This window comes from Hoplias malabaricus, chromosome 1 (assembly GCF_029633855.1).
Source record: "Hoplias malabaricus isolate fHopMal1 chromosome 1, fHopMal1.hap1, whole genome shotgun sequence".
Classification (NCBI taxonomy): Eukaryota; Metazoa; Chordata; class Actinopteri; order Characiformes; family Erythrinidae; genus Hoplias; species Hoplias malabaricus.
Window position 1 is genome coordinate 28,962,983 of NC_089800.1, and position 20,859 is coordinate 28,983,841.

Below are 20,859 nucleotides of genomic sequence, written 5' to 3' on the forward strand. Positions count from 1 at the left end.
CTATGGCAACCATTTTAAATGACCTTGTGTTCATATAATCTAATGATTTATGTTGACATTTTAAAAAATTGGTGGAGTTGCCCTTTACTTGATAGACTGAGGTCTGTTAGAGCAGACGGACCACAGTCCAGCCAGACCCTCCTGGACTGAAGCAGGGAATTATAACACGAGGAAGCGTTCAAATGGAAGTGAATTCAATTAGTAATGCTGCCCCCTGGTGGTTTTATTGTAAAACAACTAGACATACTGCCTCCAAATTTGTGTTCACTTGTGGAAAAGTATGGAAGGTGTCCTCTTTAAGGTGGACACACAGTTTGTATAACCTAGAACCATCTAGGTAATCTAGAACCAAAGACAAAAACAAATGCCATTCCATTAAATCCTCACCACCATGTTTCCACATCTAGTTTAGAGAAGCTTGGGAATGTTGCTGGATATATATTTCCAGGAATCAGCCAGGAATGAGGAAACAGTGCTTTCTCTTCCCTCGGCATCCAAGGCTGAAGTAACCTTAAAGGGCCAGTACCCTATAGTTTTCTTGAGAATGGTGGTTGCCTGAAATCTACCCACTGCTGTGTAGTTTTATAAATCCAAAACAGACCTAATTCATTTTTACATGATCATTATTCAGCCTCTTTATTGTTAATGAGCTCTGCTCTGATTGCTTGCTTAGGCACCATTCCAAAAGCAGTCCAAGCTCCTTATAACTTCAGGAGGACTGAGTGCCATAAGCTAAATATAAGGCTGATAAATGTGTTGTTTTTGAACCATTACAAAAAAACAGTGGATTCTCAAACCCTACAGCAGTATTCTCTCCTGTCTAAACAGCCCTGTTGAGAGCGGCCAATTAACGCCTGTTCCTTTAAATGATAATGAGCCGTTCGCTGTTCACCCTGACCCGAGCGTACAGCAGTGAGGAGCAAGAAGCGGAAGCACTGGTTTTCTTTCTTCTCCATTCTCGTTTTCTTAGGGCTCTGTGGAAGTTTTGCTGCATTTAACCTCTTCCTTGCGCTCTCACCAGCACTATGATTGGAGAGACTGAAACAAAAGGAAGGGAAGGAAGGGGCAGCCCTCAAAAACCTGACTGTGCGGTCTTGTTTCACACTGTGTGGGTTGCTAGGTTCCAGATCTGCAAATGAATGTGCACATGCACCAAGTAAATTTTTTCATAAGGTATTTTCACTAGTTTTTAAATTGTGCAAATGGAGACAGAGTACAGTATGAAACATTTTCATTTTATGAAGGAAATTATGCATGAAACAATATTTTTTGCATCAATTTCTTTATTATTTTTCCTGAACATCTTTGAACAATTAGAAAACATGACATCTGAAGGTCATTTGAAGAACTTCACTCGATGCTTCTACTATCATCAACATGAGGGTAAACACAGAACGAGATGAAAACACTGGATCTTGAGGCACTGAGTTCTTAAAGAGAGACAGAACAGTGAAACTACACAGATATGGAAAAACAAATAGAAGGAAATGATACGGTTTCAGACATGTCTCAGTATTTCTGTTTTCTCACCAACACTCGTTTCACTGAAACACAGGCCAAAGCACCTGTAAATGTGCATTTAGACAGATTCCTATTACATTTACAATGCATATGATCAGGGAATGGAAATGGGGTAAATCTATGGTCCCTAAAAGCAAATCATGTTCCTTAAAGTAACATTAGGTAAGAGTTGGGGGTTTTGCTCTTGGGTTCCCTCTACAGTTGCAGAGAGTAATTGTTACAGCTCTGTTCTGAAATGAAAGATGGTTTCCTACCCTCCTCCACAAGTTACATAGTGCAGTTTCTGTAGTGTAGAGCTCCACGTAGCAGCAACAGAGGTTCTAGTCTCCCTATTGCAGCTCAATGGAGTATCACAATGATTTTGAAGTTGTATTATTAATTTAAAATACTATCTAGTGTTGCTTTAAACTGCACAAACTGGATTTTTTTTTTCATGAATAAATTTTTTCACTCTCTAAAATGGCCAGTGAGTGAATACATGTCTTCCAGGTTTGTATTTATAATATTTTTTTTTGTTGATAAAATAGTAATACATCTGAGAAAATGTTTTCTTTGGTCACTATTTTATCTTCTATAAACCTACATCTGACTAAATGACGTCTGGGACACAATGGTGGTGTGGCCCTAACTCAGTGTCTGTAGAATGAAGCATTTCACATCAACCCACTCTCATTGACTGAACTATGCAGAAATGTGTACAAATGCAAAAACGTGTACAAATATATTTACAAACAGTATTCACAAATATAAACCTGTTCAAACATCCCCCACACACCTGCAGTGACAGAACAAGGGTGAAACATGCATAGCACACTTGCCTACTGCAGGTAAAGGTCCATAACGAGTTTAATTCTCCTGTGCTGAACAGGTGAGTACATATATATTTAATACAGTAGTCTTCAGTCCTTTTTTTTGTCAAAGCACAAAGCAAAATTAGTGTTTTTCTTTTCCAACGTACCTGAGGAGGCTTCTCCAACTCACTAATGAACTCCTCCCCTTATTAAATTTTCCAAGCTCCGCCTTCAAAGGCATGGCAACTGTTGCTAGGTTGGACAAGCTTAAAAGCAGAACAAATTTGAATTGCAGGTACAAAGCACTGAGCTGCTTCCTCTGTAAACTCAGATGATAGCTGATACCATCTCAATGCCATTTTAGCTCAACATGCTTGGAAGAGAGCACTAACTCGTCTTAATTAATGTCAGCTAACGGATCAGGTCAGTGATGTTGGAGAGGGAGGGATATCCTACCTACCCAAGAATGAGAGGGCAGTTGTGCTCCTGTAATACTGGCATTAAATGTTTTGAAAAGCTTGTCCAACCTAACAACGGTTGCTAGGAAAGGAAGCATCTATGGCCTGGAGCTGATTCCTTAACTCAGTACTGTGCATAAATATCCAGGACTGGGACTAAGAACCATTGCGAGACGAGAACTGTGCAGAACTCCATTATCTCCATTGACTCCACCCCTTCAACAGCTCTGAGCCTGAGCACTGACCAATCAGGACACGGCAATGAGCCCTCAGACCATTTCAAAGCCACTAAGACGTCCTCAAAAAAAAAAAAAAACAATTACAACCTTAAAACTAGCCCATTACTGAACATATTCTCCACATCAGAAACAGTGTTTCTGGGAAGCCTTTGGTCTGGATTACAGGATTAACACTGTTATAGCGATCCACTCTTTTCTATGGCATCTTAAGCCTGTTAGATCTTTGAAAAAGCCCATTTCAGAAATAGCTTCTACACAAGGCTTAGAGGAAGAGGTAGAGAAGTAAAGGCGTTTCTCTTTGCAGCAAACTGATCCACTTCTAAAATACCATCTTATTTTCTAGGCACTTGGGTACATTTTGGCACCAAATGACACATTCTATATACCCCTCCCCCCAACTTCTTCCTGTAGACATACACATACCCCACCAAATACCAAGTGTCCAGTTAGGCTTGGAATGCGTTTTTGTGCACGTGAGTCCGTGTTAAAAGAGTAAACGGCACACTATAAGCAGTAATCCTCCTGTTTTTCCTGTTGGAGGGGTTTCCTCACAAAGAAACAGTGTATATTTCAGCTGACACCAGGGGTCAGCGATGGAGCAGGTAGACGACAAGCTCGTAGGTACACATCATGATGGCCGTGTTGGGGATCTGTCGGACCAGGTGTGTGGTCAGTCCTCTGTAAAGTGCCCTGAAGCCCTCCTCTCTGCACACTGTGGTCAGAGTGGTGAAGAAGGAGCGGTAGCGAGTGCCTTCCTCTCGCAAACGCGTCCGGATCACCTCTGCATACAAAGCATAGAAACATTACTTCAAAGAATTGAAAAAGTTTACATTTCAACAAATAGAAAAATAGAAATCAATAAGATCAAATCTGATCAAAATCAAATGTTCTGTGACACTAGTGAACTAGTAAAACAGAAGAAATCAATTCAGTGATCACATCATATGGTTCCTCGAGCCGATGCAGCCAGAAAAGGCATCAAAAACACCACTCTAACTCATCCTAAAGACACTGGATAGAGCTATGAAGCGCGCACACACAGGTTTTGCAGCTCTAGAGCCCGGTTCTGGGGAGCTATGACATTAACATGGCAAATTTCATCTCATGAGGATGGAATATTCTATTGGAAAATGCCTGTCTATGAAGATTATACACAGTGATTGTGAGGAACACAATGTGTTAGCAATGGGAGCGCATTCAAGTAGCTGAAGTCACTAATTGGAGGGAGTGTTCAGAAATGTTTAGACACGCAGTGTGAAAACTAAAGCATTTATTGAAGAAGAACCCTAAACAAACAGGTTGGGCCAGGTTTATATTCAGCCTACTAATTAAAAAAAATTAATTAATTAAATAAACTGAACATTTAAAAAAAAAAAAAAAAAAAAAAAAAAACAAAGGATTAGGAATACTGAATCAAAGATTAGTATATATCCTGAGATCATGAATAACAGGATAAAAATTAATATCAATAAGTTAAAAGGTGCTGACCGCGATAAAACAGTGTGTAAGTAGAAGGCCAAATGTTTCCACCTACCGTGGGGATAAGCTATGCAGGTAGCGCAGGTCTTGGACGTGGCAGCAGCCAGCATCATGCCTATGAAATCTGAGGCGTCTCTGACCTTCCCGTCCTGCTTGTCCACGTGAGTGACAGCTCTGGCCTGCAGGAGGCGCCGTTTAATATTCTCATAGATCACAAAGTGGATGACGGTCTCCGAGATTCCAGCGTAGGATGCAGACATCCCTCGATAAAAGCCCCGCAGACCATCCGTCTGATACACTCTCCTCACACACTCGATTGCACTCATCCGGTATTCTCCACGGTTCCTGAGTGGACACAGAGAAACAGAACAGAGTTTAATTACAGCAGCATTATTCTCCTCCAGTATCTAAAACAGATTTCAAGTCTTTGTTCACACTGTAGGGAAAACCACACACCCCCTTCTGTAATACCAGATCATTCAACTCAGTTTGGTTTTAATCACTTTTTGGAACCTGGTTCATTTTCCACTACCAACAGCTCCACACCAAAATATAGCAGGTGACGTTTCAAAAAACAGTCACTTACAGGAACAGCTTTGGAAACACTTTGGAAACCACAACAATGGCAGTGGTAAAGTTATGTGTTGTTTAATCATTGGTGTGTTGTTGTTGTTGTTTGGGACTGAACACAGCTCCGTCATCAGTTCAGACAGATCACTAGAGTTTGTTCTTTCCTTGTTGCAGCGTCCAGCTCTCATGGATTCTTGCGTCAGCCACCAATCCTAGAAGCATCCTAGTGAACCTCTTCAAAAAACCACGCTATAATTTTATGAGCTGTCGTTGTGAGTCAGATATAAATAAATGAGATCTCTGCCATAGCTGGATATTTTACAGACGGCAAGTTTGTACAAGATGTCTGCATTTCATTGTGATTGACAAGTAGTCTCTCTGCCCAATCAGAACTGTGAAAAGTTTACACCTCACTGTTGAGTCCCAAGTTGGCTCGCTTGTATCCGTGAGTTTAAAAAAGATTCATGTTCCAGGTACTAGATACAAAAAAAATTGCCAATTAGAATATGTTTTGCAGTTTCCATGATGGTAAATCGGACAGGGTACATATTCCAAGATTTGTTACCTGTAATAGCCTCATGGCTCAGAAATATGTTAAGAAACTTTACACACCAAACATGTCTTGGCTGACTGTTCAAAACCATTTTTAAAAAGGTAGCAAACCACAACAGTTTCAGAAATAATTTGACCACATCATCATACGTAAAATGTGCATCTATTTCTGCCTGTAAGTGTGTGAATTAAAATTGAAAGAGGTTAAACCCTGGGTCACTGCAGCTACTTCATCAATAACACCACCCCAGGAGCTGTGTGTGAGAAGCCAGCTTTTACCTGGCGTCCAGTTGTAGGCGTGTTTTAATCAGCCAGATGGGATTGGTTGCAGTGATGGCTGTGAACCCTAAAGGGAGAAGGAATACATTATCTGTATTTTAATGCAGCATAGGAACAAAGAAAGAACAGAAAAAAAATGGAGGGTGTCTCCAGGGTCAGGGCAAAGAAGACATGAGGTTATTCCTTCTAAAAGAAAGCAAATAAATAGGTAAATAAACAAATAATTTAGAAAAGGCACTACCTGCTATCCCAGCCGAGAGCATGTGAACCTGAGTGGAGTCAGGGACCAGAAGAGAATTCAGTTTCTCTTTAGTCGTGGAGTACGCAGCGAAATAGATCGCCCTGGGAAGAAGAAAAAAAAATAAATTGTACACAGTCTCACGTGCACAGACACGTTAAAAGTAAACCAAACTCACTGCCACAGCAAACATGAAGCCAACCTCATCCAGTAAAAACATGAGCTAGTTCAGTCAAACCAAAGCCCTGCTCACATACAACGCTGAGATAAACAGAAATGCACAAATACACACAGGCCGTCCCTGTACACTGCGCCTCAGCCTAGAGGGTTTGTCAAGTTCATTCTTGGCACCAGAAAACCATGTTTCTACTGACCACAGGTCAAGTACAGCTTTTCAAGATTGGAACAAACAGAAACTATTGGAACTTGAAGGAGTCCTTAAGTGATGTTGGTTTTTTGATATTTGTTCATAACACCTTTACAGGGTTAAGCCCCTTTCACAAACGCATGGCAACCCAGAAATCATCCGGTTTGTGTGTTTGATGATGTTTTATAACCCCTTTTAGCAAGAGGTAGTGGGTGACGTTTGTTTATTTGAGCTCTAGCTATTGTCTGTGGTCAGTTGGGAAGTGTGTGAACAGCAGTGGAGTTAATGAACCAGTTTGACCACTGTGGGTTTGTGTGTTAATAGCCGTATACAACAAACAGAATAAGCCAAATTAACTGCAATTATTTATATGGAAGTTAATTTCCACCAAATATTTAATTGTCGACTCAAGCATTTGTTTCTCAAGCTGATGTTTTTTTATAAAACACAACAACAATAGCTAACTAGAACCCCCAAGTCCACTTGGTTCTTAGTTTTAATGCAGTGGAGAAACACCTTAAGTGTCACACTCGACTAAACACACACACTAATGTCAGACTTAACACACTTCCTCTGGGTAAGCATCATTAGACAGCATTTTAAAGCTTGTTTCCTGTCCTCATTAAAACACTCTGTAATTCCCTCAGCATCAGCAGCCTGCATCAGTAGAGCAAGAGAGTAAGAGTGAGAGATGATGACTAAACATACTCATTCATCACTCTTTCAGGACACTGATGAACAAACACATGCTCATTAGGACACACAGGGCAGACTGAGCAGCAGCACTAGCTCTGTTTTCCCTGCACATCTGTCTGTGTGCATTAAAGCTCCTGCCAGGCCACTTTAGTCAGCGAGAATACTCCATTTATTTTCCTAAAACTAGCACATCAGTGATCGTACAAACTTACTAGAGCTGCACAACATTACGAGTGATGCTCAGTGCAGGTATTGCTTTACACCATTTATTGTAATGGTGACAAATCATAAGAAATGTTAAACCATGATTAAAACAGTGTGAGTTTTACTGTGTCCTCAGCAGATATACACTTTTTCTTTTATTTTTATTTGTAAATATAATAAATCTCACATCTTATAAAACACCAACTACCTGGGCTCACAAGAAAGAAAAAAAGAAAGAAAGACAGAAAAAAAGAAAGAAAAGAGAGAAATAGGAGAAAAAGAAAGGAAAAGGGAGAGAATGGAAAGAAAATAAAAAGGAGAGAAAGAGAGAAAGAAAGAAAGAAAAAAACAGAAAAAAGAAAAAGGAGAGAAAGAAAGACAAAAGAAAGGGAGAGAAACTTAACAAAAAGAATATTGAGCATGGAGGATAAGTGAAATAAGTGAATGAAAAAAAGCAAACAACACAAAAGAAATTAAATCTCAAATAAAACTCTTCACAGGGAGGCTACAGAGGTACTTTGTCTGTAGTTAGACCCTCTCAAGTGGAGCCCCAATTTAAATTTAGCTCAGTGATCAAAACCTGAACTCACATACACAGAGCAACTTGACACACACAGACACACATTAGTGTGTGAACTTTAACCTCTTTAGGAAAACTGGAGCAGGAGAAAATGTCTTTGCCTATAAACAACTGAAGATGAACCATAAGACCTCTACCCCTGAGGCAGACCTGTGTGTGTGGACAAATATGGGTTGTTTCAAACACCACCAAACACACACACACACCCTGGAGGCCATAAACACACAAGCAGCCGTGTGCACTATTCCACACTAAAGCAGTATCACAGTACATCACCGCTGACTGACACTGGAATCAAAAGTTTGGGAAGCCAACTCAAACAAGTTCCTTTCGTTTTCAAAGAATCTCTGTGAAACTGGTGTTTATAAGACTCTAATCTAAAACAAATAAGAGAAAAGTGGTTGACCTGATGGATAATAATAACAGAAGAGATTGGGAAGGTAATGAATAACCATTACTGACAGAAACAGTAAATCCATGTTGGTATTCACACAACGTTTACATACATGTTAATTATTTAATTTATTTATGTAATTCTGCAACCATTTTTATGAAATGTGTGGCTGGTGTATATGTTCAGTACCGAAGCTATTCAATTTGCAGAAGACAAGGTTTCCTTGGGTCCCTGGGCAAGACTCCCAACACTACAGCATGATTAAAACTGTAAGCCCTGGATTGGAGTTTACGGAAAATGCTACAGTCTGAATTCTGATACCAACATTATCATGGCCCAGAAACAGATAAAAGAACAAACCATGATGGAAGGTTTTTATAGCTCCATAGTGTATTTTAATTATGACAAGAGCTTTCAGCACAGGGAAAATATTGCCTGTGTTCAATTACTGTATAATACAAAAAGATTTACTTATTGCTGGGTTTACCACAAGATATTTACCTTGAAGGGGCCACTCCTACAAGATTGGGTCCCAAACCTCTAAACAACGACCGAGGACCTTCTTTCTCCAGGATTAATCTGAGAGAGAGAGAGAGAGAGAGAGAGAGAGAGAGAGAGAGAAATTCATAACATTTACAGCAATAGACAATTTGTTGTTTTGCTACCGTTTACAAAAGCAGGTAAAAAAAAAAAATCCAGCAGAGAAATGAATTTCAGTTTCTTTTGTTTCTCCCGAAGGTAGTTCAGCTCTTGTAGGTCTGTATTCCTTTGTTCCATTGTCTCTGTTCTCTGTGTCTTAACTCTGACTTACATATTAATATTATTATTTTTCTCCCCCAAACAGGGGGACATACATATGTGTGTGATCACCTGTCGAAAAGAAAACTGACACATAAGACCTCTAGACCATTGATAATTCTTAAGGGTTTTTGACTTTGTGTCTGTGCGAGACAATTGTTTCTGAGTGAATGCACACTCACTGACACACCAGCTGTTTTAGACTCTGTTTTAGCTCTGAATCACAAGTCTGTTTTCCTTCCTTTCAAACATATCAAGTAATGTTTGAGTTTCTCTGTCACTTTTCACTATGAAGGAATAAATTATATTTTTATTACCATAAAACTTACACTATTTACTAACAGATGTTTGTACAATGAACTCTTTGTCTTCCTCTGCATGAAGGGCAGGTTTTTCCTCTGCAATGGTTTGACAACTTTCATTTCCAAACCACAAACTTTTCTGGGCCAGAGGTGGCTAACACACCTGTTTGGTACAGAGCAAGATAGCAAGCAAATAACTAGCTAACTAGAATTTGGCTATGATTCTAAAAAGGCACTGTCATTAATCCAGTCATTGTCGTTCCCACATGTGAAAAACCTAAATCTGGCAACACACACTGTATAAATATATATTAAAACATATATTAAAAATATAAAGTCTGAAAACTGAACAGGGTTGAAGCACTAAAGCAGTAAAGGGTGCGGCACCTTAAGCAAGATTAAGGTGTCAGTCAATGCCTCACACACACAGCTTTCAATTACACACCTTTAATCTAATCCATATCTCCTACGTATCTTTAATTCTTTTAATAATTAATGTATTTATTAACAAACACTTTCAACAAACTCTCACCACTTTCAACAAATTCTATGAAGCATGTCCAATTTTCAAGTATTCATTAACACAATCCAAAATGAGCATTTTTTTTTTTCATAAAAACAGTACTTACTTTTGTGGGGGTCTATAATAGAATTTGAATATTACAGTTTATTAAAGTAAAGTTGATGACTTTACTCGCTTTAAACCAAAAGCTATCAATATCATAGTATTAATATGCTGTTATAATTACTCTGCTCTAAAGTAAACCAAAAGGACTGAGTGTCTACAAAACAGTGATAATTTGTGTGACTGACATCAATCGTGCCCAACAATAAAGAGCCAATCCCAGTTTTAGTAAAGAAATAAGCAAGAAAATATCCCCCTTGTGAAGACACGAGTGTGTGCTGTAGAAATGCTGCTATTTATTTTTTTATTATTTTTTTTTTTTGCTTTTTTTGTCCACCAGGGATTAAATCTTATTTTTTATTATTTATTTTAACTTTAACAATATTATCTGTAATGGCCCCATCTTTCTTCTTGTAAAATTAACTGTATTAAATGTATTATTACAATTAATTATATATTATATAATATAAATAATACAATTAAATGTATTATTACAATTAATTGAAAATAACTGCCAAAGGACATTACCCAGACGGCAGCCATGTGGACAGACTGACCTCTAAGACCTTCCATTAGTTCCAACTGTTATGTTAATCACAATCTGTATTAACACAATATATTACAATTAAATTTTTGGGAAAATGTCTGTACCAGTCGACCCTTTGGAAGGAGGAAAAAGAGAGAGGGGAGAGAAGAAAGAAAAAAAAAAAAAAAAAAAGACACCCTTTATAACAGCGTCTTTGAGTTCTTGAAAAGCGCTATATAAATATAATGTATTATTAGTATTATAAATATTACTATTATTATTATCACTACTACTACTATTTGCCAGTGTCTTTTTACTATGAACTGGTCTAAATTCCAGCTTCCCACTTCTTTATTATTGCTTTTCATGCAGTTTTTTTTTTTTTAAATACAAATTTATTCGCATTTTTCAGGTTGTTTTTTGTTTTTGTTTCTTTGTTGTTGTTGTTGTTTTGCTTCATAATACCCATGTTATTTATTATGGTTTGACTTATATTATGGTTTAAATTTTCTTCCACTACACACATTTTTCCATTTCTTCCCACTTAAGTTTATTTAAAGCTGTTTTCCCAGTGCTACTTCCAGTACTAATATTATATTAATTGATTTTTCTTCATATTCCCTAATTTTCTACTATTCCAATATCCTGTTGTTATCTAAATCGATTATTCCCGTGTTTTTAAAACTTGTATTTTGCTACCTATTCTAAAGCCGTTTTCATTCCGAAAGTCACATGGCTTGGGGCAATAAATACAGCCATTCACACCTTTTAATAGCTGCACTTTTTTATTGTGCTGTTTGTAAAACAAAAACAAAGAGAAGCCAATAAGACAGTTGAGGGAGTGATTAACCTTGCAGTGTCTTTTTTGTTCCCTCACAGAGCACGTGCAGCAGAGACATTAAGACACCTTCCACACTGAAAACATAGGATTAGAACTGAACTGACACCAGTCACGTACACTGTGTTCAGATTTTTACTGACATGCTGAATCACAGGAGCCAGTGAAATCAAATTCACTATCAGTTTAGGTGTAAAGTTATACTGAGGGTGTGGCTGGTATCTACCAATACCACTTCATCCGTAATCCTTTTCGTCTACTTTTCTCTCTGTTCATTTTTAAAGTGGCAATTTCTGCTAATTCTCCTGAGTCAAACAGAAAAAGAAAAAAAAAACGTGCAAAGTGTGGTGATTGGTCAGGAATAGGGGAGTGTAGTCGTGAGACTCAAAAGAACAGTGTCTTTCAGAAGAGAGACAGCGAGAGAGAGGATTAAATATGGAATGTAAATAACAGACAAACTCTATCTGAGCTAAAATAAACAGGGCTAGAATGTGAACCATAGGGCCCTCATCCAGAATGCTAGACCTGAGTCTCTCGCGTGATCTCCGGCTTAATTTCCAGAGTCGTATATCGCAGTAGTGTCCCGGCTGTCTCCCTCGGCCAAAAAGCCAGAGGACAGACGACAAATTTAAAGCAGTGTACAACACAGAGAAAACTGGCAAAAACATTAGCTTCCACATATCCACCTACTCACTACATCTATGCTCAGCATTGGCCAGTGTCTGCACTGCAGGGTCACAAGCTGCAGAATGGACACAAATGAACAGCTTATTTTATCTTCACAGAAATGTTTAAAATTAAATAGGACTGGGTACACGAGCCCAAGCTCGCCATGCTCAAAGCCAAGTGTGCACTCACAGGCTATGAGTTGTGGAGCGGTGGAACGGTGTTCTGTGGAGAATGGAGTTCCCGCCAAAATTGTTTTGAGGATGTGGTGTTTAAAGGGAAAAAATGGGGGCATCTTGAACTACATGGCTTTGTGCCGTTCAGAATTATTTTCCATGTTTAACATTAGAGCACACACCATGATGACATGTTAATATTCATATTCCCTAATTTTCTACTATTCCAATATCCTGTTATCTAAATCTATTTTTCCCCTTTTTTTAAAACTTGTATTTTGCTACCTATTATAAAGCCGTTTTAATTCCGAAAGTCACATGGCTTGGGGCAATAAATGCAGCCATTCACACCTTTTAATGGCTGCACTTTTTATTCTGCTGTTTGTAAAACAAAAACAAAGAGAAGCCAATAAGACAGTTGAGGGAGTGATTAACCTTGCAGCGTCTTTTTTGTTCCCTCACAGAACACGTTCAGCAGAGACATTAAGACACCTTCCACACTGAAAACACAGGATTAGAACTGAACTGACACCAGTATGAGTTGTGGAGCGGTGTTCTGTGGAGGATGGAGTTCCCCTCAAAATTGTTTTGAGGATGCAGTGTTTAAAGGAAAAAAACGGGGGCACCTTGAACTACATGGCTTTGTGCCATTCAGAAATATTTTCCATGTTTAACATTAGAGCACACACCATGATGACATGTTAAATTCGGCACATACATGTTATGCATTAAAACGTACAGACATGTTCTCTGTACAGTGTGATTTTACCGTCACTTAGCATTGTGTCCTCTGACAAGGGGACACCCAAACTTGGACACACAGCTTTACACTGGAAGAGTGTGTACATGTGTTAAGCTGCAGTGTGTATGAAAAGATGGTTACTGATACGTGCCTAAGACAACCCTAACTTTGTGTATATGACGAGCTCTAGTGTGAAAAAGGGCAGAAGTTAAATATATACTTGAGGCAGTCCAGGGGTCCGGGTGGGGCCACTCGAGCGACACTGGCACTGCTGACACCACTGAGCTGGACGCTGGAGATGTAGAGCGTTATCGAGGAGGACTGCAGCCTCGTCTTCACCACCTCCAATGGACATGTCAGTATGGCTCCTACTGTACCCCCACATCTGCAGGGAGAGAGAGAGAGAGAGATTACAAAACATTGTTGCACAAGTCAGAAGTCTGATGTAATGCTGGAGCCTCCTACACAGTATCTCAAAATTGAACAAAAAGCACCAAAGAGAAACTAGGCAAGCCTACTTTAGCTGGGCCTCCCTTAGCCATATCACCATTTTCACAGAGGTGTTTCTGGCATTTCAAAAACAGGAAAGCCCAAAATACATACCCTTGTCATTGGAAGGTCTGGAGAAGCTTTGGTGCTTCATATCAATGTTGGTGTTTACATGTGGTTTTTATTATGTGATTGTGTTGTACAGAAAATATGGAGGGCAGGACTTATTAATGCAGAAATGAAAACAGAGGACAAAGTTTTGTTCATAAAATACAACACCAGCATCAGTGTTTTTCTAGTTCATTTTATTTAAAAGTAAATTCTAGATGATCTTCCACCAAACAACAAAGATAACCAAGAATATTTTGTTGATTTTAAAATTACAAATATTTATTTATTTAATGTAACAGGTTAAAGCACATGAAGTTTAAAGAGGCTGTGCGCAGCAATATGGAATTTTAGAAACATACTAGCACCACAAAATGTCTCCTGACCACTTCCTTTTATGATATTTCTGGCAAATACACATACTCGAGTGACATAAGACAAATTCAGCAGTCCTCCTCTCTCTGTGAGATATAATGTGTGTGTAAATGTTGCAGAGCAGTCCCACTGACCTGTGTTTTGATGGGAGAATGGTAACAGGCAGTGCAGTGTCCAATTTCAAACCAATTATGATGAAGGATCATTTTAAATAATAATAACAATAATTGGGGATTATCTCTACAAAAAGACAAGACAGAGGCTCTCTCTCTCTCCTTAGGAAGTTCGCAATTTTTGGTACTAGCAGATATCCCTTGATTATGGTTTATATGTGACTTATTGAGTGTTCTCAGTTTTAACAGTGTGTCCTGGTATGGAAACCTCTCAGTTATGTATAGGAATAAGCCAGCTTTGGTGATTAATCAGGCCAGTAATATTCTTGGAGATATTATTACAAAACTTACAATACCATTACAAGTTGTATGCCTGATCCATAACTAAATAGGCCATTCGAATTTATAATGAACTTATTCACTCCTTTCACTCATTATTTCAGACTTAAGGTCCCACTAAATGGGTACAAAAAAAAAATCTTTTGTGCCCTCTGCTGTGACCATTTTGAACAAGGACATAATAAACCATCTCCCTATGTAGTTTATAGTTTATATATATTGATACTATATTGAGTCAAATGTTTTAGGATTTGTCATGTCTCTTCTTGTTGTATGTGATTAAGTGCCAGATTGCCGAAGACAAATTTCCATTTGTGAAAACTGAACAATTGTCCATTTGTGAAAATGGACAATAAAGTTTCGTCTATCTATTATCCTTGGATAGAGCAGATAGAAGTGGGAATAAACTCTTCAGTAACAAATGGGATATGAAATGTAGGCGTTCGCACACAACAGTTGCCAAGAAATAAGAAAGCCAGATTATATAAATTGTACAAAGTGTAGAAAGAAGACAACTCGAGCACTCATTTGCCTGGCAAATAAAAAATCCATTTAAAACTAAACCAAGCGAGGCAGGCATATTTTCATAAACCCTCAGCCCAATGCCAACACGCTAATGAGAACAGTCTGAAACAACAAGCTTCAAGTCTCAGGTTAAAAGCTGGAGTTGTTCTGCTTTCGTAAAGACTTGCTTAATCAGACATGTCTTGGCAAGTGGATCTATAGGAGGCATAAGCACTCTTATTCCTGCATTGAACTGAGAATCAGAACAAAACCTTCTGATAAAAACACAAATACTGAACTGACCTGATGGACGTAGGAGCTTAATTACAAACCTCTGCTCAGTGTACTGCCACTGGTTCAGACACAGGCGAATTCAAAGTAGAAATCAATGCAATGTTTAAAGGTCACATAATAGGAATAATCCCTTAATATGGGGATCTGGAGTCCACCAACCCACACACTGGGACACAAGACCACCCGGTCAGCATTGTGTGGGCTACCCGTGTCTCAAAACATGAGATAAAGAGAGACATTCTGATATTCTTCCACTTATGTCTTGTGTGGAGATGAAAACTAAAGAGGAAACTAAAGTGAAAAGGAAGAAATGTAAAACAAAAGTACTTCTGTTCACTGCTGTGTGCTCAGGTCAGGGCGAACAGAAAGCAGCTCATTATCATTTAAAGGAACAGGCGCTGAAAGTGGTCGATCTAAAATGAATGTTTAGAGAGGGAGAGAACGCTGCTCTGGGGCTTGATCCTCATATCACCCCTGTCCTCTACCAGGTTCACTGGCTTCCAGTAACAGAGCGAATGAGTTATAAAATCCTGCTGTTGACATTAAAGGCCTTGCTTCCACCCCACTGTCTTCTCTCCTACATCCCTAGCCCCCTCCGTGCAAACTAAGGGCTTTAGCCTTTCTTCTATGATTGGCAACCCCCATACTTTGGAACTCTTTACCCTCTTATATTTGCTCTTCTTCCTCTCTTTCCATCTTCAAAGATTGGCTTAAATCCTATCTTTTTAATCCTATCTTTTTCTCAGAACATTTTCATTGACCTACTCTAATTTTTATTTGCTCTCGTACTCAAGTGTAAAGTGCCCTTGTGTTTGTGAACAGCGCTATATCAGTGCAATGGTAACATATTATTCAAGTATTTCAACCAAAGCAAGTCAACAACGGTGTTCCCCTGTAGAAAAGGGGATATATTTAAAGTGATATTCTGTCTCACTCATTCAGACACAGGAGCATTTCCTACACGTATGAGACAATTTATAAAAAATTTCAAATTATAACTTAAGAATAGATAGTGTTTATACACACACACACACACACATATATATTTGTGTGTAAAAACACAGGACTAAAAGGACCCCCCAGATAAAATTACATGTTATGAGTCACTTAAGTGAATTATTAGCAGGGAGAAAACAAATTAAAATTCAGAAGAACTTAATTACTGTTATGAACTAATGTGTTTACTGGAGCAGACGTTACTCTGCCCGCTGTCCCAAATTCTGTCTCAGACCAGAACAACCACACTGGTCTAACTTTAGACACTGAGGCTTATGAAGCCTTGCATATCAACACAGATGACTTACTGCCATGCATTCACATTCGCTAAGGGGAGAGCTTCCAGTAACAACAACCAATCTTTCCTCATACTACACTCACACGCCAGAAATAGAGACTCTTCAAAGGTTTATTTTTACACGGATCATAATTTACTGTACTGGATTGACAAAAGTGGGCACATCCGTCATATACAAAAGTTGATAAAATTATTTGATTTGTTCATTTTCTTAGTAAAGTTGTGTGAATATGTTCTTTTCAAGGAACAAACTTAATGACATTAATTGTGAAATGAAAGTGTTCTCCACAATTGTCCCCAGTTGTGATTTATTTGATTCCAACAATGGGTTTTTTATTTTGTTTTTGTTATAAGCCATTACTTTTTCCATTGATCATATTATTGTGTCATATTTCCACCCCATCATGTTAAATTCAGCACACAAACTGCAAATGAGCATTAAACTCTGCTGAACTGTTGCAGACATGCGCTTATTTATCTGATGACACATCCCCGAATCAAGTAACTGCCATCAACAAGTACTTCTAACTATTGCATATGCGCACATTTTAGTTTTCAATCAATTCTGTAAAAGGACGCAAACTTTTTGATGCAACTGAAATAAAAGACTCTTCAATGAGTCATGAGCTGAAGAGCTCAAATCTGTCCCAGATGAGCTGCATAAAAATGTGAAATAACGAAAGTGCAGTTAACCACACGTGATGGTTACAGTGGTGTCTTTGGTGTTATAAAAATGTGTTAAAGGAACAGTCAAAGAAAAATCAGATTAAGACGCTTTCTCTTTTCTGAACAACAAACTTTCATCAGCCAAGATTAAGAGAGTTATTCAGAGTCTGACCAGAGCTAGGAAGCTAATGGGAGTTTACCATCAAATAACATCTCTAAATAACCATGGACTGACCTCAAACTGCATAAAACCTTCAATAACCTCAAATAGATTTTTGTTTGATTTTGGATAGATGTTTGAGATGATTTAACCACTCAACATGTTTGAGACAAATGACAAAGGATATATAGATGCATTTAGCACAATGCTAATTGGTGTGACATCTTCTTACGAGAGTGTGGCATAGGACAATAGTATTTAAAGATGTCTCTTTCCAGTCAATGAACCCCTGAAAACTCATAAATGTTAATAATTACATATGTAGAAGGCATTTCCAAAAAAAAAAAAAAAAAATCTACATCTTCATTCAATATATGCAGATCTATGAATATGCAAATAGCCCCCTCAATCTCCACCCTACCTCCTGCTGCTAGAAAATCTCGCCTTGCAAGCTGAGTCGGCTCCTCAGGTTTATGACGTAAGAAACCCTGGTGGTCTGAAACTGTGTCTTTGGTACACTGCAGTTTCGAAGCAGAAATGCTCAGCAATGTAGCTGACTGCTTAATTCATGATGCATTTTCTAGCGCTGTGTTTCTCAAGCCTGGTCCTGGATCAACGCTGCCCTGTGAATTTTAGCAGTGTCCCTGCTTTAACACACCCTCTTAACACCAACAATGGGCTGTTAATAATGAGCTAATTAGTTTCATTGGGTGTGTTAGGAGCAAAGAAATCTCATTACTCAAGTTCTGAAATGGTTAGTGACTTCTGTTGTTTCTTGCACACCGTGTGTCCTGTAAGGAGTACAGACATATCTTGTAGGACTCTCCACGCTTTGCACCATGTTACCTGGGGTATAGAATTATTACACAGAACTGACATTAAGTTAAAATAAGCTGACACATCTTTCAAAGGAAAAGCAAATTAAAAGTAGCAGGTTTCTGAAAAGTTTAGTTCTCTATATTAGTTACATTTAACATTGTGGAGAAAAAACACATCTATATAAAATGAGATGCATGTTGTTCCACAATCTGTTACTGATCAAGATAACTACATGTACATTAAACTGTGTAGAAATGTGTTTAATTTTCAATAACATAGATTATATAAAATAGGTAGTTTGACCAGTTATGCGCAAACCAGTGCATATGATTCAATAAAGTTTCTTTTAATGTGTATCTTTTTATTTACTTGTTATTTGTGATTAAACCAATGCATGTTGTTATCTTATGAACTTATGTATTTTTTACTATTAAAAGTTTAACTGAAGTGAAATGCATTGAACTGGAGGTGACTGCTGCTGAATGAACTGCAGATTCCATTAAAACAATGATTTAACATTAGTTAAAGTGCTAAAACCCTCCTATTCTGCTATTTTACTGTGTCGGTGACGTTGTAGTACCACTTATAAAGCTTTTATCATAATCTAATTAATCATCTGTTGCACAGATACTTGGGCTTTGCCACGTTTGTCACGTACGATGCTGCACGATTTTAAAAAGAGGTCAGACAACGTGTTTGGAGTCACGCTGCCCTTCACGTTAACTCGTTTTTTTTAATGTAGTGACAATAAATCGCACTTTCCTTACTTTTATGGGCATAAACAGCTAAATGTTGAACGAAGTAACAACAACACCGAGCTGTGGTCCTTAAAAACTTAAAACATAAACAAGGCTTTTATATAAGGGAAAAACATACTAAAAATCTGGCTAAAAACTGAGTTTACACGAACACAAAGCTGAAAAATAAATAATAATAAAATAAAATAGTCACTCACCCTCCAGCAAAGAGATGAACAAATGTGTCTCTCTGGCTCATTCTCATACATATTCCCCGGAGCTTCCTCAGGACAGCGAGGCGACAGCGCAGCCGAAGCAGAACAGAACGCACCCCAACTCGGCTAACTTCACTTCAAACTCCCGCTGTCTCTAGAGCTCCAAGAAAACAACGATATCTCTTCTCCTCGGCCGACCTGTCTGCACAGGAGAGTGAAAATGTCCTTGAAATGCTGCTACATGTCATTTAAGCGATAAAAACAACTGAAAAAAACTGAAAGAAAAAAAGAAACCACGCTCCCAAGCAGCCCCCCGCCTCCAGTTCACAGAATGACTCACAATGGAATCGATCCTTTTGAATCAGATGACTCAGAAGAAGAAAATATATACACATGCAGATAGATGTGAGTCAGAGCATAATTGACAGATTAACATTAATAATGTCAACACTTGTATGCAATTTATCATACAGTTTGTATTAATGGAGTATGACACACAAAGGCAAAAGTCAGTAAAGCTTATTATATCCCAAGCATGTTTATTGAACTTTTAGTAAAACAAAATATGATCTAGGTATAGTGTGATAAATACAAATATGACTGGGTTTCTTAAAGTGGGGGTTGGGTATAGTTAAATTAAACTTTTTCTAAACTTTATTCGGGAATAATAGATTTTTCTAATATGTTAAGAGACTACCATAAAATTTCACTTACAAATTTGTATTGCCACTGTACAGTCCCATGTGTCTCTAATACAGTACCTATACATGAGAAGATAACATTTCTTAACTGTAATTATATACAGGATAAGATATAAAATCTCCTATGGCGGTCCATTAGAGCTTAGTATAGGGCCACTCTTTTACTACCAGCAGCCACAACATTTATGACTCAGCTAACAGTTACTTTTCTGTGATTGTTTATCACTTCTTTTATCATTTAACATTAAGAATTTAGTTCGCTTTCATTTACTCTAAGCCTTTTATTAACATTCCCACTGATTCATTGTTTATAAGACTTTGATACATTGTAAAAATGTACATTGTATCAAATGTACTAATTATGGGATATTCAAGCATTAATTTAAGCAAAACAACAATATTTAATTATTTTAGTTATAATATTTTCCGTATTATCGACTTAAAACTAGGTCTATTTGTCTTTATAAGGACTACAGCTAATTCAAAGAAAATGAATCAATAAACATAACGTGGATTCAATTCAAAGAACCGGTTCGTTTTGATTCAAACGTCGCATTACTACTGTACTTGTTTGCTGTGACGGTTTCGCTTCATCGACCGGCCAATCAGAGGACGCAAAACAGAGCTTTTGATTGGCTGCTGTCCCAGGCACTCAGGTTTCACGTGATCATGTTCAGTGAACGAACGTTAATGGCGGTCAAAAGGTCTTCTAAAAGAGGAGCCCCCAAGCCTTGTAAATGTTCAGCTTGGGTCACGTTTACACTTATGGAAGGACACTGGCTTCTGTCTTATTGACAGTCCAATTGTTATTGGGCAGTGCATGTTTCTGACAGTGTCTTTTTCCTCACGAATAATCCTATGTTGTTGTTTACTTCAGAAGTAAAAGGAGGGTCTAAAGGATAAACGAGTGTGGCTCTACTGTTTGTTCATTTTGCATGCGCCACTACTGTGGGTAGTGTGTGTTTATGTGGTTGAACAGTTGGTGTAAATTACAGTGTAAAAAT

At 38.1% G+C, this 20,859-nt stretch overlaps 1 protein-coding gene across 1 annotated transcript; it reads right to left on the reverse strand.

The window, feature by feature from the left end:
• Positions 1-1,279: 1,279 nt before the first annotated feature.
• LOC136687153 (solute carrier family 25 member 36-A-like) lies at positions 1,280-19,496 on the reverse strand. Its single transcript, XM_066661432.1, has 7 exons — positions 19,158-19,496; positions 13,262-13,426; positions 8,870-8,947; positions 6,131-6,231; positions 5,890-5,956; positions 4,544-4,833; positions 1,280-3,790 (listed from the first exon to the last, which is right to left on the reverse strand). The coding sequence occupies exons 1-7, from the start codon at positions 19,202-19,204 to the stop codon at positions 3,597-3,599; spliced, it is 942 nt and encodes a 313-aa protein (XP_066517529.1). The 5' UTR covers positions 19,205-19,496; the 3' UTR covers positions 1,280-3,596.
• Between the last annotated feature and the right edge of the window lie 1,363 nt (positions 19,497-20,859).

Coding starts and splice junctions, on each gene's coding strand:
- LOC136687153 (XM_066661432.1), bottom strand. CDS start 19,204: ATGAGAATGAGCCAGAGAGACACATTTGTTCATCTCTTTGCTGGAGG. Junction 13,427..19,157: donor GTTCATCTCTTTGCTGGAGG/GTGAGTGACTAT, acceptor CTCTCCCTGCAG/ATGTGGGGGTACAGTAGGAG. Junction 3,791..4,543: donor CTGCATAGCTTATCCCCACG/GTAGGTGGAAAC, acceptor CTTTGTATGCAG/AGGTGATCCGGACGCGTTTG.